Raw genomic sequence first — 20,009 nt, 5'->3', positions numbered from 1 at the left:
CCTTCCAAATTTGGCCAGGAGATTCATTTGCCAAGTCCACCTAGTCTTCAGGCCTCTTCTGAAGACTCTCTTAATGCATGATCACAGGTCCTAAGGCAGTCTCTCCATCTCAGAGAGCAGCTGCAGGAAATGCAGAATCACGCACACGCACACGCAGAGTTCTGGCAGGCACAGCCACTACTGAACTTTGCAGAGGCAAGGTGGCACATGCCTGAAGTCCCAGCTAGTTGGGAGGCTGAGACTGAAACAGGAGGATTGCTTGAGTCCAGGAGTCCTGGGCTGTAGTGCTCTATGTTGATCAGGTGACCACAATAAGTTCATCATCAATATGGTGACCTCCTCAGGAACAGGGGACCCCCAGGTGGCCTAAGGAGGGGTGAACTGTTCCAGTTCAGAAAGTTCATCCCCTGTGAAACACACACACACACATCCCCTGTGAAGTTATTACACAAAACACACTAGAGAAAAATGAAACAAAATTTAAATATAAATAAATAAGTAAATAGATTCACATCATTGTACAGATAGAAACTGGTCATAGCTTTATTTAGAATAAAAGGTCTGAAACACACCCAGTGATCTCAATAGGCAATGAAATGCCAGTCATCAGGATGAAATAATACACTGATTATTACCAAAATGGAAATACAAAATACTCTGTTGGCGTAAAAAGAAACATTAAGCTTTATTCAAAGAAATACTGAAAATAAATGTTTTACAAATTGCAATCAAGCAAAGTATAATTTAGTAATGAATTCTCAGAATCTATATAATACATTCTGGTGTTGGCCAATGGAAAGTTTACTTTAAACTAGTATTTTACATATGCTTAACCTTCAATCAGCTTAACATTCATTGATTATAATGATTTAACTGCACGAGGTTAAGCTAGTTTCTTCTGTAGTAGCTCAGAAATAACTTCTAAATACAAAACATTCACATCAGCAAGGAAACTGCAAAAACGCACGTAAATGACTGCAGGACTCCATCTGCAGGCTGTGCGCAGATGGATCTGTTTCTCCTTAGAAAGTTCCCACACAGTCAAACCTCAACAAAGAGATGCCTCGCCTCTCGCTCTCACTTTTCTGTCACGCAGCCACCTGCAGGTTCCTAGGTGTCTCTCTACTATGCATCAACTGAAATATACGCCTTTTAGGAGACAGGCTCTGGCCATTGCAAGCAGAATTTCGCAAGAGCCCTGTCTGAAGATGGCTCCCCGGAGTTCCTACTCTCAGAAGGACAAGATGGTCTTGTTGATGATCTCCACGGACTCCCGGATCTCATCCTCTTTGATCACAAGTGGAGGGGCAAGCCTGATGATATCACCATGGGTTGGCTTGGCCAGAAGCCCATTATCTCGAAGTCGCAGGCACACCTTCCAAGCATCACAGTCTACAAGAAAAATGGTCACAAGGTATGAACACCCTGTCATAGGCACAGCCAGTGCAGCCCCACCAGAGAGTGTCCCCAGTGTCAGGAAAAGGAGCTCTAAGTCACTGCTTTACTCAAGAGGTTGCCTTACTGATTCCTTGGCAAGCACCTAACTAGGTTTGAATGACAAGTTTAGACTGTTACAGGCAGAACGCCCTTGTCTGCAGTGCTTGGGGCCAGAAAGGCTCCTTCCAGACTCAGGAATGCTGGCAAATACAGAAGGAGAGGATGTATTTCAGAAAAGGGGCTACGTAAACATGAAACTCATATTTCACCCTGGCACAGTCTAAAAGTAATTTCACCCAAGATTCTTAGAGCCCTACATTTTGGTTATGGCCTGTCCCCTGGGGTCAAGTAAGGGATTTCCCTCTGGTGTGAGGGTTTAAGTCAAAACCTTCCAGATTTGGGAATGTTTCCACTTCTCAGGTTAGGGGCACCTAACATGCAACCATGGGGGAACTAATGTGACAGAACTTGGGTAGGAGACACAAAATGAGCCCTGCACACTGCTGAGATGACCCACGGAGCCCTGCACACTGCTGAGATGAGCTGACACACCTCCTGAGCATGCAGAACTAAGCATCCGCACCCAGCAGTGACTCTCAACCACTGCCCAAGTCCAACCTGTTAGTCAGATACTTGTGGCTCCTTTCTCAAAGCTCCTCGGTTGGAATCCCTGCTTTAAAAGGAGGGGTTAACCCAAGAAAACCAGCAGGGTGCCCTGGAGGGTGATAAGTGAGGTCAGGCACACAAAGAAGCCTCCATTCCTTATTATCAACATCAAAGTCATTCCTTTTATTCCTCCTGCTGCTTTTATGACCTCTACAGGATGTACAAAGTCTTCAAGTGAGGGGAAAAGATTAACAGAAGATAGCCAGAAATTGCAAAGAGCTGCCTAACTAACAGAGACAGGAAATAAAAATGTCTGCAAAGAATAAACACTTGGTTAAATGAGTTAAACATGCCTTCCTGTTGGAAAGATCAACATTTAAGATAACATTAATACAATTGGGTCATACTTTGCCTAAATGGCTTGGCCAACTATCTAATCAACTGTTAGAGGACTGCCTTAACCATAGTCTTTGAAAGGGCTCTCCACACAGTGTGCTCTGGCCGTTACCTTTGGTTTCTCTTACCTTTGGTTTCTCTGATGACGATGGCATTTAGCAACCCTTTCCCTCTCACCGAAGTCACAACATCAGAGGGCAGCTTCATGAGCTCCTTCCTCAGGATAGCACCCATCTTGTCTGCGTTCTCAGCAAGATTCTCCTCTTCTAAAACCTGTTTTAAGTATATGTACCAGTGAGTATCCTGGAGCAACCCATGTAAGCTGCAAGCAAAATGCCCGTGTGATGAGACAGAGACCCAAGTGATGTCACCTGTGTGTGCTTTTCATTTTCAGGGCCTGGATTAATTTCTAGCTAAACAGATACAACCTCAGAGCCTTGCTTTAGTCACAAATCCATTGTCAATCAGTCTTCGTGGCAAAATAAAGATTAAAATTCGCTTAATGCAACTTACAGTACAGTTATTATCTGAACATCTTAATGGACTTAGTATAACTTAGCTTTAAACTGTAAGAGAACTGCCTTTTTCCTGCCCCTAACATATTACTATACCTTATGTCTACTTCCTGGGCCGGTTTCAAACCTGTGACTGTCCTGCCTCTCAGCTTCCCTAGTGCTGGGATTACAGGTGTGTCCCACCATCCCTGATTTCATTTCTATCTATGTGGTACTAAGGTATCAAACCCAGAGTCTTACTCTTTCACTGAACTAAGACCACCAGCCCTCAAATCTGCCATCTGACAAACAAGAGGGAAGACGAGTTTGTGGTCACCTGTAATCCTAGCACTTGGACAGCTAAGGCAGGAGGATTTCCAACTGTCTAGCTTGGGCTACTTGGTAAATTCTAGGCCAGTATCAACTACAATGAAACCTTGACTTATGTATAACAAACAGACAAAGAAGGAAAAAAAAGAACTAATCTTGTTGTTAAACTGCATAGTAGGTGGACAGCAGCCAGGTGACAGACTACACACTCGAGAAGCCCAGAGGAGTCCAGTCTATGACACAAGGCAAAAGTTACTATTTGAGAATGCCTTGCCCCTAAAGCCTTCTCTCTGGACTTCATGTTCTCTAGCACTTGGCTAACTTACGAAACTTATTATGCCAGAACTTAAATTAAAAATAACTTCAACACTACTTAAAGTAGCTATCATTCAGCCATATCTGTTTTCACCTCAAGAGCCGCAATGGCAATTCGGCAGCCTAGTGGGTTTCCGCCGTATGTGGAGCCATGCTCGCCTGGTTTAATGGTCAACATTATCTCATCGTCACACAGCACTGCAGACACCTGAAAGACAGAAGCATCATGTTGTTCCTCATATTCTCAGTACACCAGGAACACAGGTACTCCTATACTGCTGATATTAAATCTCTGTAAGGTTCCAACCCAAAGCTTACATCTGTCTCCTGATTCTCAATCATAACCCGAGACAAAACATTACAAGTGCAGTAAACACATTTCATGGCACAAAACAATACAGCACGCACATTTAGAACGAAAAGAAAAAAAAAAAAACGTTTTTATTACTAGTTTGTGTGCACGAGGTATTTTGTGCACAGGCATGTATGTCTATGCACCACTTGTTTGCAGTGACTATGCAAGCCAGAAGAGGATGTTGGATCTCCTGGAACTGGAGGTACAGATGGCTGTGAGCTGCTATGTGGGAGCTGGAAACTGAACCCAGGTCCTCTGGAAGAGCAGCCAGTGCTCTTAACCACTTAGCCATCTCTGCAGGCCAAGCAAAGCTGTTTTACAAAATTACAGTCCTTTCCAAAATACTCTACTTAGAAAACAAACTTGGTCACTGTCTGCAAAAAAACAATTCAGTCTACTCGGCAGGAACATCTATCCTTCAAAGTCCTTTTATCCCACAGCAATTACTAGCTCTAGATGTAACCCCCCCCCCAAAAGAACAAAATGTCCCCATCTTTATGTTCCTTGTACAAGGTTTTGAACAACTAGTGAATCTAGCTACTGAACAGTGGGAGTGAAAACTTCTGAGGGGAGACGCTTCTGTCCAAATCAAATGCCACAGTGCACCCCAAGGCACACACTGCACATGGTCAACACTAACCTCGTGGACCACCGAAGGGTCCACTAAAATGTTCCAGGTGGTCTACGTCACACGTGGCCAAATCAAACCACCTAAAAGGCATCCCAGTCACAGTCGCCAAAGGAGGGCATTGAACTTACAGGGTATAAACCGCCAGAAAGGGCCTTCCCAAGAAGAACCATGTCAGGTCTGACATTCTCATGATCCACAGCTAGCCATCTACCAGTTCTGGCCAATCCTGTCTGTATTTCATCAGCAATAAACAGGACCTGGGAGAGACAACAGGCAGCCAACTGTCATTCTCACGTACTGATGAAACAAAGACCATCACTATTTCAGTCTTGCCACTAAGAGGCATTCCGACACACCCTGCGATCTAGGAGGATGCTTTCTGTACCCGCACAATTCAATGGTATCCTATGAAACTCTGTTTCCTGTATCAGGCCAATACCTCCCAGTGGCCCACGTGGCACTGTTCTGCATGGCAGAATGGCACGTGTGCAAACATGAAGAGTTTGCAGAGCTTTAATGGCTTTAATGACACTCTCAGAACAAATTCACATAATTAATGCTTATTCAATTATCAAATATTTTCTGGAATTCTCATTAGTGAGCAAAATATACTATTAGCTTTGGTGGAAGAAAGAGGAGAAGATCTGTAAGGTCTGGAGCAAAGGGACACGAGACAGGGCTGGAGAGGGATCAGAAGAGCGAAAGCCTCCTGGAGGGGAGGAGGGAACCGCAGCAAGAGCCCGATGGCTGCAGCCTCAGCAGCCCACAGCCCGGCATCTCTCCAGGGTTCTAGACACTGAAAAGTGAGCTTCCACAGAGGGTGCGAAGCACTGAGTGTTCCTTGAGTCATGAAACTCATCATTTAGCCTGTCAGCAGAGTCCAAACAAGTGCAGGCCAGTCAGTCTAGCCTCACTGTAAAGTGAGTGGGACAACCTGGTGCCTGGTGCAGAGTTCCCGAACTCCTGTCAGGTATCCTGGATCCGGAACGATAACGCCTGCTTCACCCTGGATGGGCTCCACCATGAAGGCAGCAACATTTGGATCCTGAAGAGCACGCTGTGAAAGAAACAGAGCGAGTTTTAATAGCTTCTGTTCTACTCTGGCAACTGAAATCAAATACTTCCTGTTAGGAATTAATTATGCGGGACAGACTGGAGAGGTGGCTTAGCAGTTTAGAATACTTGTTGCTTGGGGGATCAGGGTTTGACTCCCAGCACCCATATGGTGCACATATACATGCTGGCAAAATACTTAAAGTAAACAAATAAATCTAAAAAAAATGACGGGGGCGGGGGTAACGATGATGACAGTGGTCCATGCCTGTAATTCCAGGACTCCAGCATGCTGGGTTTACAGGCATATACAATTACTATAAGTAAAATCTAGGTCAGGAGCGAGAGACGACTCAGCAGCTAAGGGCACTGGCTGCTCTGGCAGAGGTCCTAGGTCCCATTCTCAGCACCCACATAAGGGCTCACAATTGCCATTAAGTGCAGATCCAGTGCCCTTCTGGCGTCTGTCACTAGTACATGCACATGGCACATCTGCATACAGGCAAACACTCAAACCATTAAAACAAACAAAACACCATCTTATGAGTTCTTTGTTTGTACAAAAGTACTCAGCAGCCGGGCGTGGTGGCGCACGCCTTTAATCCCAGCACTTGGGAGGCAGAGGCAGGCGGATTTCTGAGTTCGAGGCCAGCCTGGTCTACAGAGTGAGTTCCAGGACAGCCAGGGCTATACAGAGAAACCCTGTCTCAAAAAACCAAAAAAAAAAAAAGTACTCAGCCTGGAGATGAAATATACCTCAGTGGTACAGCAATTGCCTAGAAAGGACAAGGCCTTGGGTTCTTTCCCTAGCACCACAAATAAAGGACTACAATTTACAAGTCTAAAAAAAAATGTATCTAGGCCAGGAGTGTTGGTACAGGTCTTTAATCTCAACACTCGGGAGGCAGAGCCAAGCAGATCTCTCTGAGTTCAAGGCCAGCCCAGTATACATGCTGTGTTCCAGGCCAGTCAAGGGTTCAAAATGAGAAGAAAAAAAGGCAGGAAGGCAGGAAAAGAAAAAAAGATAGAGGAAAAACATAGACTATCTCAAAAGACAGGATATATAGGGGATGCGGGGAGAGGGGAGGCGGGGGAGAGGGAGAGAGGGCGGGGGAGAGAGAGAGGGAGAGGGAGAGGGAGAGGGAGAGGGAGAGAGGGCGGGGGAGAGGGCGGGGGAGAGGGAGAGGGAGAGGGAGAGGGAGAGGGAGAGGGAGAGGGAGAGGGAGAGGGAGAGGGAGAGGGAGAGGGAGAGGGAGAGGGAGAGGGAGAGGGAGAGGGAGAGGGAGAGGGAGAGGGAGAGGGAGAGGGAGAGGGAGATTACCTAGTAATTAATGGGTACTAGTCCAGTAGTTACACTCGGAGCTGGTGAGCTGGCCAGCTGGCCTAGTACTAGATGACAAGAGCAGATCCCCTGCGTTGTACACTAACTGTCCAGTACTGAGAATACAACTGACTTCAGCCTACCTTAAGAATTTTCCGATTCCTGTAAGTTTGTTCATTTTGAAGTGTTAGGGCTCAAGCCCAGGACCTCTCACATGCTGTTCTACCACTGAGCAACCGCCCCTGCGTTTTTGTTTTGTTTTGGTTGGGTTTTTTGTTTGTTGGTTGGTTGGTTGGTTGGTTGGTTGACTGTACCTGGGTGTTTGTCGACTACGTAAGCATGTATGTATCTGCACCACAAGCATGCCTGTTGCCCAAGTGGCCGGTGTTCGATCCACTAAATTGGCATTAAAGAAAGTGCTGCCACCTAGGTGCCACCAAGGAGCTGGACCTCTGCAATAGCAGAGTGTGCTCTTACCCACTGAGATCTCTCTCCAGCAGGCAAGAATTCATTCAAAATAATTTCCAGTTGCTATGAGCCAAGTTCCATAGCCACCCTGATGTACCTCCAGTGCAGGCAGATCGTTATATGGGATGGTCTCAAAGCCTGGCATGAAGGGTCCAAAGCCATCATAACTGGTCGGATCTGTGGAACTGGAGATTGCAGATAGCGTTCGACCCCAAAAGTTTCCATCTAAAAGGAAAGACAAGCAATGATTATTCCAAAGAAACCCACAAGTACTGCCCTACCAACACCTTGGGAAGCCTAACTAAAAGGACAAATCTCTACAGTACTTTCCTCAGACCCATTCCAACTGAAGCCCAACAACTGAAGCATTCAAAGCAGGGTTCCTAGACAGACAAGGTACATTTACAATAGGAACCTGAGAAAAGGCATCTAGCATAGAGATGAGCAGTTCCCTTCTGATAACCCAATACTGCAAGCTACCTACTCAACAGATGCACTTCCAAATTCACGTATAGAAAAGACACTCAGACAATCCAAATACCTTCCACGTTGCCTTCCTTGACATTATAATCCTCTACAAAACTTAAATGAAATAGATAGACAGCTGCCTTTCCTCAGGATCACATCTTTTTTTCTATTAATAAATGGGAGCCACAGGAAGTCGAAGAGTACTCCAAGACAAGAGATAGACAGGTAATTAGCCTGGGAGCTGCCTGTCCTCAGAGCTTCGACTCTAATAGAAAGCAAACATCCTACCATTAGCCAGCAGAGCAAACAACGACATCACTGAAGATGGAGTTAACCTCAGCCATGAACAGTAGAGAGAACAAGAACTCATCACACTAAGGAAGGCGGCACCACCTACATCAGCAGCAACTCAATTCCTCCTGCAAAAGCCTCTGTCACCCGCGTTAGATTCAGGAGTCAGGCCACCAGGAGCCAGGCTGTTCTGCTTTCCCTAGTCCCAGGGATCTCATCCCGTAGCTCACACTGCAGGGATATAGTCTTTCACTGGCATTCTAGCCTCTGTCAATAGGATGCAAAAATATCTTTACACCCTTAGCTAGTCTGAAAGAGACTGGACAATCTACAATAGAAATCATGTTTTGTCTCTAATACAATAGAAATCATGTTTTGTCTCTAATACAATAGAAATCATGTTTTGTCTCTAATACAATAGAAATCATGTTTTGTCTCTAATAGCCAGCTAGGACAGCCACACTAAAACCTAAGATTTTACAACGGTAACTTCTAGGTAGTAACTTACAGTAACATACAGTGAGTCCTAACGAAGCCAAGCTTTGCTGCTGGGTTAAGCCACACCCCTTTCTAAATGTTTCAGAAAAGTGGAACCTTTCCCGATTCTCCTTTTCTGTCTCTTCAATGCTGGCAAGAGCCTAACTATACTTTCTCTGCTACGTTAGGCTTTTTCCAGTTTGGTACAGCCCCCTATCTGCTCCATAGGTGCTCAATGGCCATGCAGCTGCCTGCACGCCAGCTCAACACAAACAGCAAGGTTTCCTGTGTTCCTCTTCTACGTCCCTCCCTGGGGCGGCTGCAGGATTTACAGCTTGTCTACCCTATGTGCTAGAGCTTTCAAAACAAAATGGTAAGTTATAGAATCGTGTCAACATTTCTTCAGATCATAATCTGTCGTCTCAATACAAACTGCTTCTAACCATAACGTTATTATGTTATAGGATTTATAATTTAACTGTATGTTTTCACCAGACGAAACAAGGATGGATTCTGACCACAAAACCAATACATACTATTTTTAACTAATATCAAAACTTTAAAGTCAGGCCCTATCATTTGAATATCACACAAAAATTATCTAAGTCAGATTATATCATCCCAACAAACTACACATCTCCTTAACAAGAACTCAAAAGCATTCCTTCTCAGCCATTCTCAGAAGTGTAACAAGGGCAGCTTCAGGCTTCCTGTTCCTGACAGCTTCTAAGAACACAGCACAGGGCACATTCAAGATCAGGACTAAAATCCTGGCCACAAGCCAAGCATAGTGGCACAGACCTTTAGTCCCAGCACTTGAGAGGCTGTAGCAGACAGATCTCTATGAGTTTGAGGCCAGTCTGGTCTGCATAATGAGTTCCTGGAAAGCCAAGACTACACATAAATAAAACCCTGTCTCAAAAAACAACAAAAGATGTTGACCACCAATGTTCAATGATACAATGCTTATATAGGAAACACAAAGCCTTCAAAACTTAGCACCAAAAATAAATTAATTATTAGTTAGTTAATTAAAGCAAAACAAACAAAAATGTAACAAGAAAACAGGTATGAAGAAAATCTGGTAAAATGAGAAATTAAATCAAATAGCCACTTACTTTAAGAAGGGAGGATTAAGGAGTCAAGAAAGAAAAATCTCGAGCTAGGGATGTGGCTAAGGAGTGCACTATACTGGCATCCATCAGACCTTAGATTCATTCCACAGCATCACAAAAGGAAACTCTCATTCATGTAGAAATAACTTAGAAATCTAAAAATATTTCAGAGGGGAAACGAGGAAATGGGATAACATTTAAATGTAAATAAAGAAAACATCTAATAAAAATTTTTAAAATATATATTATGAGAAAAATCTTTAAAACTGAAATAAGTAAACAATAAACAATAAAAATATTCTATCAAAAAGAAAAAGAAATCTAAAAGGAATTCCCTCATTAGCCTTTATAAAACACTCCATAAATAATGTCTTGCATAAATGATATCATTAACACTGTAACATTTAAATTTACATACCAGCAAAAACAATCTTTGCTTTGTATTTCTGGATGCCTTTCACGGTGTAGCCCCAACGACGAGCGAGCTTACATGCAGTCTCTCCAGCCTCCACTCCTATTGTAAGGAAAATACTCAAATTTGACTAATGCAAACTATCAACAAAAAAAAAAATAAGCTTAGCATGTGATACACAACTTAATCCCAGTTACTTGAGACACTAAGGTGGGAGGAGTATAAACTCAGGGCCAGCCTAGGTGACATGGTGAGATGCTCAATAAATACAAATAAGAAACAAATGACTGCTTTCCCCGCAGCGCCATAGAGTGCAAGCAGACGGTTGCAGCATGGCGCACAGCGGAGGCCTCGGGCGGCCAAACCCGGCGTGTCCTTGGGCTCTTCCAGGTGCAACAAAACCGGTCTCATTTGAAGGTGCTTGAACAAATTTTTTCTAAAAACTTGTCATGGAGAGTGATTGAAACAAGCTACCAGGACTACATTTGCCAATAGCAAGCATGGAGGTGGCTGTAGTGGATGTCCAACTTTGGGAGCTGTGATTTCTAAAGACCCTTTATTGTTTTGGGTGCAGCTTACATATTGGAAGGTAAAATGAAGACCATGAACAAAGTCAAGAAACCATGAACAGAAGCAATTGGTGAAAATTAATATTTAATTTAATATTAATAAGTTATATATAAATAAACAGTTATTCTAAAAAAAAAGAAACAAATGACTGGTTGTTGGGAGTGCGTTACCTGTATTCATAGGGAGAACTTTGTTGTAGTTGAAAAGCTTGGTGATGTACTCCTCGTATTCACCAAGGACATTGTTATAGAAAGCCCGAGATGTTAACGTCAGCTTGTCCACCTGACTCTTCATGGCATCTATGATCTTTGGGTGGCAGTGTCCTTGGCTGACAGCACCATAAGCACTCAGGAAATCGAAGTACTGCCTGCCTTCCACATCCCACATATAAATGCCTAAAATAGAGGGAAGGAAAAGAATGAGAGTCTCCGTATGCCACAAGATCCCAAAATGAAGACTGACTTCTTAAGCCCTCTAAACACCTATATATGGTACTCTACTTATTCCTATGCTTAAAATGGTTTAGTGCAAGCCTCCTGACTTTGATTTAGAAAGAAATATTAAAGCTGTATTGTATCTGACTAACTCTTACACGTACATTTAACAAAACAGTATAAAAAGGCTGTAATTGTGTCATAAATTTGTGGGCGGGGTTAGTGGTGAATAAGCACATAAAAATATACTCAACAGTGAAAGTGTAAACTCCAGCCTGACGCTCCACAGCTTCCATCCCAAGCGCTAGTCTAACAGTAAGAAGCTTACAGAGATAGATAAGCTTCAGTTCTGGCAATTTCAGCGTGTAATGTTATTTTTATTTGAAAGTTTTCTATACCAAGTTTATTTAAAAAGAAAGAGAGAAAAAATGAAGGAAAGAAGGAAGGAAGGAAGGAAGGGAGGAAGGAAGGAAGGAAGGAAGGAAGGGAGGTAAGTTGGTTGGCTGGTTGTAACCTCTTAAGCAATTTTAGTCTCAGGAGCCAAAACTTTGAATTTACAAAGAAATTATACAAAACAGACAAAACTCTTGTATAGTATAGACTACAACTGAACATATTAACAGGGGTATTTGCAAACCATATACCTGATAAGGACTCAGTATCCAGAACATAATGATAAACAACAATAAAAGCCACTAGACATGATGGCACATACCTTTAATCCCACCACGGAGGGGACAGAGGTAGGAGAGTCAGGAGTTCAAAGCTAGCCTGGATTAAGCAGGACTCTGTTTTTTAAAAAATGGGCAAATAACTTACTAGCATTTTCTTCAAAGACACACAGATGCTAATATGAACATGTAAAGACATACAATCCATCACCAGCCATTAGAAACATGCAAATCAAAACAAGGAGCTACTATTCCATACTAGTATGCTTATAATTTTTAAAAGAAAAAACAGTGGGGCAAAGATAAACCGTTTGGAACTCGCATGCATCGCTAGGGGACGTGTAAATCGGTACAGCTGTGACTGGGCGTGGTGGTGCACACCTGTGATCCCAGCACTTGGCAGCTCATGTTGGATGAATCCAAGGTTAGGAGCAGCCTGAACTACAAGGTAAGAGCCTGTCTCTCTACCAATACCAAAAATCAAAAACAGTACAGCTGATCTGAAAAACAATTAGTAATCCTGAGCTGGGGAGATGGCTCAGTAGGAGCTCTTATTATGTAGGCTCACATGAGGACCTGAGTTTGAGTTCCCATATCCCACGTTTTTAAAAAGCTGGGCATGGCCACTCATTCCTGTTACCCCAGCCTTAACTGCAGAGACAGGCAGATCCCAGCAGTTCCCTGGCCAGCCAGCCTAGCCAAAATGGTGTGCTTCATGTTCAGTGAGAAGCTCTGTCTCAGAGGAATAAAGCAGAACCCGATAAAGTAAGACACCTGACTTCCTCTTCTGCTTCCACTCAGGCATGGGCACATACACACACACACACACACACACACACACAGAGGTTTTTTTTGTTTTGTTTTAAAGGTTGGCAGTTCCTGTAACAAGCTAATCACAGAGTTACCACATGACCCAGCAATTCTACTCCACATCAATTCAGGCAGCGCCAAATTTGAAGAAACACTGGCTTACAGGGCTGAAATACTTCAGCTGGGAAGTGTTACAATTAAAAAAAAAAAAAAAATACTGGCCCAGGACAGGAGGAGGAGGAAGAAAAGAAGGAGATGGAGGAGAAAGAGAAGGGGTGGGTGAAGTAGGAGGAGGAACAAGAGAAGGAATAGAAGGAGAAGGAGGAAGAAGACAGGGGATGAGAAAGAGGAGGAGGAAGGAAGAGGAGAGGAAGAAGAGTAAGGGGGAGGGGAAGAGGAGACCTACTGCTCTATTGATCAACAGACACTGAACCACCAAGAATGAGAGTCCTGGTCTAAGGACACAAAGCTGATTCCTGCTCTGCTCTTGTTAACTTCCTGGTTCTGATAACGACCTGTGTATATAAAAGATAAAGCCCCTGTGGACTCTTAGAGGAGGCACAGTGAGTATCTAGGGGAAGAGCTAGAAAGCAGGGTGTACATGGGGCCAGGAGGGATGGAGAACACAACGAAGAAAAGCCTCAGCTATCTGGGGGAAAAGGAAAGAAATGATTTTCATATCATCATAACGTTTTTATTATTAGAGTCATGTCTAAATAAAAACTAATTTTAAAAGATTGTCAGTGATACGCATGCCCATTTCCTCTGCATTCACCATCGTGAGGCTCCCATGGAAAATTGATGGGCACAGGTGCCTTAGTCGCCTAGAAAAGTCAAAGGAGCCCTATCTGCAACAGGCATTCAGTGAGGCTTACACATGAGAAACACAAAACAACTCATTCTGATAACACATTTCAAGCAAATGTGTGGGTGGATTAATCCAAAACATACCTTTTCCTCTCTCCAGGGCTACAGGCAAAGGATGGTAATTGTGTGCACCATATTTAGATTCCCGTTCAAAAATGTACTCAGAAGATGGTGGGCCTTGCTCTGTCTTCTTCGTGGCAACAGACGTGGCAGAGGCGACTGAGGTGTGGACTCCTCGGCGCAGAGCAGCAATGGTCTGCAGACTTGCTAGTTTAGAAAGCATTGTGTGGGTCCTTCAGGAGTGGGAGTGCAGACAGACCTGTCCAAAGTCAGGATAAGGTGTGGAGAGTGAGAACCTTTCCAGAGCCAACTCCTGTCTGCTCACTAAGTAACTGCCAAGCTTCCACACAGTCAGCAGTCAGCCCTATCCTACCAGACAGTGCAGGGTTCAGGGAAGATAACAGGCAGGGCGCCAAGTCAGATGCCACAACTGCCTGCTGGTTGGTCATGAGGCAGGGTGTGAAAAGGAGAGACTATGAACCATTTTGTACCTTTTGAAAGCCCAGGGTGGTCTTTTAACTCTGGGTTCAAGTGGCCCTGTGTGGAGCTAGAACCACAAGCAGCACCTGCCTCATCCTCTCTCGGCCCCACTGCAGGCCCTCAGGCTCCCCACCAACTCTATTCTTTATTTTGCATTTTTAATCATCCTGATATGTAGGCAGTGAGACAAGTAATAACAAATGTCGTTTAACCTAGATGAAGTAATCCCAGCATTCAGGAGGCAGAGGAAAGATGATCAACTCAAGTTCCAGGCTAGCCTGGCCTACATAATAAGTTCCAGACCAGCCTGGGCTACAAGTAGCCTCTTCCTCAAAAGAGAAAGAAGATAGGAGGAGAAGAAAGCTAGAGAGCTGGAGAGATGGCTCTGCGAGTAAAAGCATTTTCTACTTTTGCAGAAGACCTGGGCTCAGATGTCAGCACCCACACGATGGCTCACAACTATCTGTAACTCCAGGGGATCCAGCACCCTCTTCAGACACCAACATGATACACATATATACATGCAGGCAGACATTTAGGACACACAAAAAATAAAAATACATCTTTAAAAAATATACAGAAACAGGAAAAAAGTAACTTTTGGAGACTGGAAAGAGTTTAGCACCCAAACTACACAAGGTAAAATTTGTCATTTAGCACAGATATCTAAAACATTAGTCAAACTCAGCATAAACAGAGGTGAAAAGACTTGTTTTGCACTTTGTTAAGAGTCTTGAGATCTTACAGTAACAAATACACATATATAACAAATGACTCATAAGGAATCTATTTTGCTAGGATGGCTGTGTCTATAACCCACCCACCTCCCCTGCCACACAAAACATTAAAAAAGTATCAAAAAAATCAACTGTTTAAAGGAAAAACAAACAATTGGGACCAAGAGAATACCGAAGCGTGAACAGCTAAGTGGGGTATATAAAATCCCGAGCACACCGGTGTAGACTGGCATTATTTACACTTTTCAGGATCAGGCCTCTCTCGGCACCAGTTCTAAAGCCAGTCCCTAACAGTGCTCCCCCAACTTCTGTGTGCACAGCTCACCATTAAGATCATGTAAGATCCTGCAACAAATAAGAGCAGGTATAGGTATGATGTCTGGAAGCAGAGAAGGAAAGCACTTTAGGTAAATTCTAGACTAGGGGGAAGTTACCAAAAGCCAGGCAAGCAGGGGGTGTCTATATATACAAATAGCTAATTCATGTTTCAACAGAATTTTCCAACAAGTCAAACCATGCATGTTCTTAGCACTCATGATTGCGCTGCCAAATCAGCCAATCGTGGACTTGGCTAACTTCTCTTTCAACTAGGCTCTCACTCCACACTAAAAACCCAGTGAGGTTCAGGAATGTGCAGTCACTAATGAGTTCCCAGAACTCTACGCTGTCTGCCAGAACCGTGCCACTAGTCTTCCTTCCCACGGTCCGACCAGAGTACAGATTGAAAATGCAAGATCTAGGGGGTCCAAGTGATTCTTAAAATAAGACACACAATTATATACTTCCCTAAGGAAAAGGTCTGTCATTTCCACAGTATTTTCTCTCTAACAAGAACAAAGCCAGAATCACTAGCCTGGAAATGGCAGCTAACAAAGATGTTTAGCTGTACTACAAAGAGCCAGTCCTCATTCCTCACCACCACGAAGTCTAAGATACCAATTTATCCTTTCTTCCTAGGCTCTTTACAATCTACACAGTAGATCCTACTTAAACTACTGAAAATTTAAAATTGTATTAACTTCTGCCTAGCAAATATGCATAAAATGTGCTTTCTCTGATACTCCTTAGCAAATGCACCTAGATACACACAAACAAAACACTCATACACAAAAATACAAACAAATCTTTAAAATAAGTCTCTACCAACATGGCAAGGCATTTTAGGACATGTCTAATTAAGAAAAGAAACGAAAATTTTATATATATAAAAAAAATTGCATGTCCAATTATGCAAGAGTATTAGGGGAAACTGTTAAGGAGAGAAAACAAAAAGTCACCGTGGCTGTATTTAACTATTCTCTACTCTCTACAATTTCCATAAAATGTATTTATGTCAGAAACACTGAAAATGAACTCGGACATGGTCTGCGTTGTTTAACAGAGAGCAGACAAGAAGCAAAGTCAAATAAAAAGAAAGGATCCGGTAAGCTTTGAGGAAACAATGTTGTGTAGAGAAAAGCGCAGTCAGGGTTCCCAGGAGGTGCAGCCTTGTGTCACCAGGTCACCTATTCTTAGGGAAAGGCTCAAACTTTAAAAACTATTCATATACCTTTCCCACCAAAGTCTACAGCCATGATTTTTTTTCAATAGGCAAAAAGACAAAAAAAGAAAAAAAAAACCTGGTTATTGAAAAAAAATCCTAAAAATGCTTTTAATGGTGTATTTTTACAGGTTGCAATAGGACAGCAAGTGACTGCAGCCATGGATTGGGGGGGGTGGGGCAGAGGGGGCGGTGGCTAAGACAGGAGGGTTTCCAGTCCAAGGCTACATTCAGCTGACTCCAAACAAAATAAAGAGTGCAATGGGAAAGAATCTAAAAAGTTATCTGAACTCGACTTATCTCAACTTACACTGAGTTACCTCCTCAGCTAGAATCTCTTTATCTGCCACGTCCTCTCAATTTCATGTAGAATGTTCAGTAGCGTCACAAGAAACATTCAAAATGTGAGTAATACTCTGGATATTCAACTTAACTGGAAAAGGCTACAAGTTGCACAGACCCTGACAGAGCAGAATCTGGTACACACATTTCTATTAAAGAGCCTCTGTGTTCAAGTTACTGAGCTTGGTACTGAATGAGAAATATTAGAACAAAATTAAAGAAGGCTTTAAAACAGCCACCAACAACCTTCTCCTTCACAGGGGTTCGGGAAATGGTAGACGTATGATAGAAAGTCCACAGCACTGCACAATCCAGATTTAAATTCAGTGTGCGGCTCTGCGCTCTGCGTGAATGTGTCACTCTTTCTGAACTTCGATGAGGTTGACGCCATTCACAGGGTCGTGAGGAGTCCATGTGAAAGCCTCTGGTTTGGCACAAAGGAGTTATTCATTATACTCTCTCTGCTCTAAGTTCACAGGAACACTAGCCAAGTTCCACAGCTTTAAAAACACACTGCCAGGGTCTTCAAACTGGATCGTTTTTCATTAAAAAATAAAAATGAAATCTTGCCTAATATCCTCGCAGCCTTGGAGTCCATCTCTAGTACCAAATAAACTAGAGAAGCAGAGGCAGGAGGATCAGGAGCCTAAGACTATTCTCAGATACCCAAGAAGTTAGAGGTGGTCAAGCAGGCCTTTAATCCCAACACTCTAGAGAGGCAGAGGCAGATGGACCTCTAGGAGTTAGAGGCCAACCTGGTCTACATAGTTCCAGCTCAGCCAGGGCTATAAAGAGAGACCTTGCCTTAATATTAAAATAAAATAAATAGCAGTCAGACAAGAAAATTACCTACTTAAGAGATTACCATTAACTACCAATTTTCTTCTGTGCATAAATACTATACAGATAACTTTTTCCACCTTCTCCCTTTGAATTTACAACGAAAGTCCCTCCTAAACCCATCCTGCATCAAAATAACTCAGCTCTGAGAGGCTACTTCTCTGTCCTCCTATGGAAACTCATCTTTTCATCAAGGGTTCAGAGTTGATACCAGTTTGGTCTACAAAGTGAGTCTGGGGCAGCCAGAGCTACCCAGAGGAACCCTGTCTCGAGAAACCGAAGATGACTGATAGATAGATAGATAGATAGATAGATTATTCCTATTTATTATTTATCTGCTATTTATATTTAGCAGATATAAGAGCCCAAACGTAAGAACTAACGACAGGCCGAGCACTTCGAACACCTATGTTTAATTTCAGGCCATCATTGTTCCCTTCCCCATTAGCTCACAGGAATGTCTCCACAGTACAGTCTCCATTAAGGGGTGCATTTGGAAGAATTTGTTTAGTCTGACTTATTAAATAACCTTTCCTTAAATTGCTCTAAAAGAATCAGCAGTGTAAAGTCATCCAAAAGCCATTGAAAATCTTCAGCTTGAGAAGTAAATTTGGTTTGGCGCTTGTTAAATATTTACTTTTCTGAGGTAACCATTCACAAACGCAGCCCTTATTTTTTTTTCTTTTTTTTTTTAGAAGTTCTGTCAACATAAGCTTTGTTTTATGTAACCAATATTCTGGCTAAAATTCACCTCAAGTGCGTCACTGGCAAACAACTAAAGTAACACTACTGGGAAAGGATTGAACCAACTCCACCGCACCCTCCGCCGCACACCTCCACGACACTACCCATTCATTACTATTTTTAAAAGTATACAGTTTGGGGGCTGGCGAGATGGCTCAGTGGTTAAGAGCGCCGACTGCTCTTCTGAAGGTCCCGAGTTCAAATCCCAGCAACCACATGGTGGCTCACAGCCATCCGTAATGAAATCTGATGCCCTCTTCTGGAGTGTCTCAAGACAGCTACAGTGTACTTACATATAATAAATAAATAAATCTAAAAAAAAAAAGTATACAGGTATACAGTTTGGTTCATCCTCAAGAACTCTGCAAAGAGCATAAAATACATATCCATATAACCATAATAAAAGTAGACTGGAAGGTAAACAGATGAGACAGGAAAAAATACCTTTTAAAATACGTACTAATTAAATTTTTAGGGGCTGGAAAGATGGCTCAGCAGTTAAGATCACCTATTATGCCTGCAGAAGACCAAGTTTGGTTCCCAACACCCACATTACATGGCACAACTATCAAGAACTGCTCCAGGGATCCCTCTGGCCTCGGATGGCGCATTCATTCCTGATTACACACATACAACTTAAAGTACAGTTACAAGTTACATAAAATTAACTTACCTACAGACACTAACAAGTTTGATCAAGAAAATTTAGGGTGGAGAAATCAGAGGTTATTCAAGTAGCAAAGCCACTTCATTCCAAAACCACTCCTTCTCCCTTAACATATCTTGACACATCTACAAGGTAAATGTACTCCTAGGCATTGCTGTAGGCCTGGGGCAAGATTTGCTGGCAGCAAGAGCTCCCCACAATTAGACTGGAATTTACTGAGGTTCAGCATAGCTTGTCAAAGGCCTAAGGAGGGGACTCTTCGTGCAGAGAGCCCTGTGGGCCAATCCTTAGCCACCATCTCATCACAGAGTGCACGTCACTTCCTCAATCCTCTTATTTGGTTTAGGACTGAAGAGAAGTGGGGATTGGGGAGGGATGGGTATGATCTGCCACGAGATGTAAAAGCTGCCCAAGGAGCTCGGACTTGGTCCGCATCAGCGCCCCCTCCCGGTGACGCGACCACAAGTTCGCAGTTCTGTCCCCGGGGATCGGGTCCTTCCCTCCCCCCAGCCAAGCTGCTCGTGGTGCCCCGCGCCCTCAACGCCGCCTTTTCAAAGTCGAGACCTCCAAGGCCCCAGTCCCCTTAGCCGAGTCCCCCGGGGACAGTGAGCCCAAGCCGTGCCCCGCCCGTCCTCGCGCCGAGCCCGCCCCACCCCGGGTCTGCGTGGCGCCCTAGACCCGGAGATTCCAGTGTTGCCCCGGCGGAGACTCCGGAACACCGAGCGGGTCCTAGTCGCTCTGGCCCAGCCCCGGCGCGTACGTCGTACCTGACAGCGTCCGCTAAGCGACACTGACTGTACTTCAGCCACGAAGCGCGATGTGGCCGCCCGGCGCGTCAGGTCGTTTAAGATGACGTGTCTGTCCCGCCCCCGCCCGTTCTCTCAGTTCATTGGTTAAGGCGGAGGGCCGCACACCAATCACAAGAGGCTCAGTCTCGCCCCACCCACCCGGCCTTGAGCCTCCGGGCGCCAAGTTCTGCTGCCTTCCCCAAGTGCGCAGTCTGCTTTTGTGCCTGTGGCGCTTGAGCTCTGGACTGAACTTGGAGCTTTCTTTTACCCGAAGGAATGATGGCCTCTCA

The 20,009-nt window shown here is 43.8% G+C and overlaps 1 protein-coding gene across 2 annotated transcripts; it reads right to left on the bottom strand.

Annotated features, from left to right (window-relative positions):
- Window positions 1-516: 516 nt before the first annotated feature.
- Window positions 517-19,787, bottom strand: Oat (ornithine aminotransferase). 2 transcript variants are annotated; one of them, XM_021168381.3, is made up of 10 exons: window positions 19,699-19,787; window positions 13,606-13,840; window positions 10,910-11,134; window positions 10,176-10,271; window positions 7,504-7,631; window positions 5,499-5,621; window positions 4,693-4,821; window positions 3,673-3,786; window positions 2,568-2,712; window positions 517-1,392 (listed from the first exon to the last, which is right to left on the bottom strand). In XM_021168381.3, the coding sequence occupies exons 2-10, from the start codon at window positions 13,802-13,804 to the stop codon at window positions 1,232-1,234; spliced, it is 1,320 nt and encodes a 439-aa protein (XP_021024040.1). In that variant the 5' UTR covers window positions 13,805-13,840; window positions 19,699-19,787; the 3' UTR covers window positions 517-1,231. The 2 variants fall into 2 exon arrangements, with proteins under 2 accessions (XP_021024040.1, XP_029335700.1); XM_029479840.2 differs by lacking the exon at window positions 19,699-19,787 and adding an exon at window positions 18,938-19,143.
- Window positions 19,788-20,009: the final 222 nt, after the last annotated feature.

Source organism: Mus caroli, unplaced genomic scaffold, assembly GCF_978045245.1.
Source record: "Mus caroli unplaced genomic scaffold, Mus_caroli_1 scaffold_8, whole genome shotgun sequence".
NCBI lineage: Eukaryota > Metazoa > Chordata > Mammalia > Rodentia > Muridae > Mus > Mus caroli.
The sequence above is the reverse complement of the archived record's forward strand: the minus strand, read 5'-3'. Positions and strand labels throughout refer to the sequence as shown.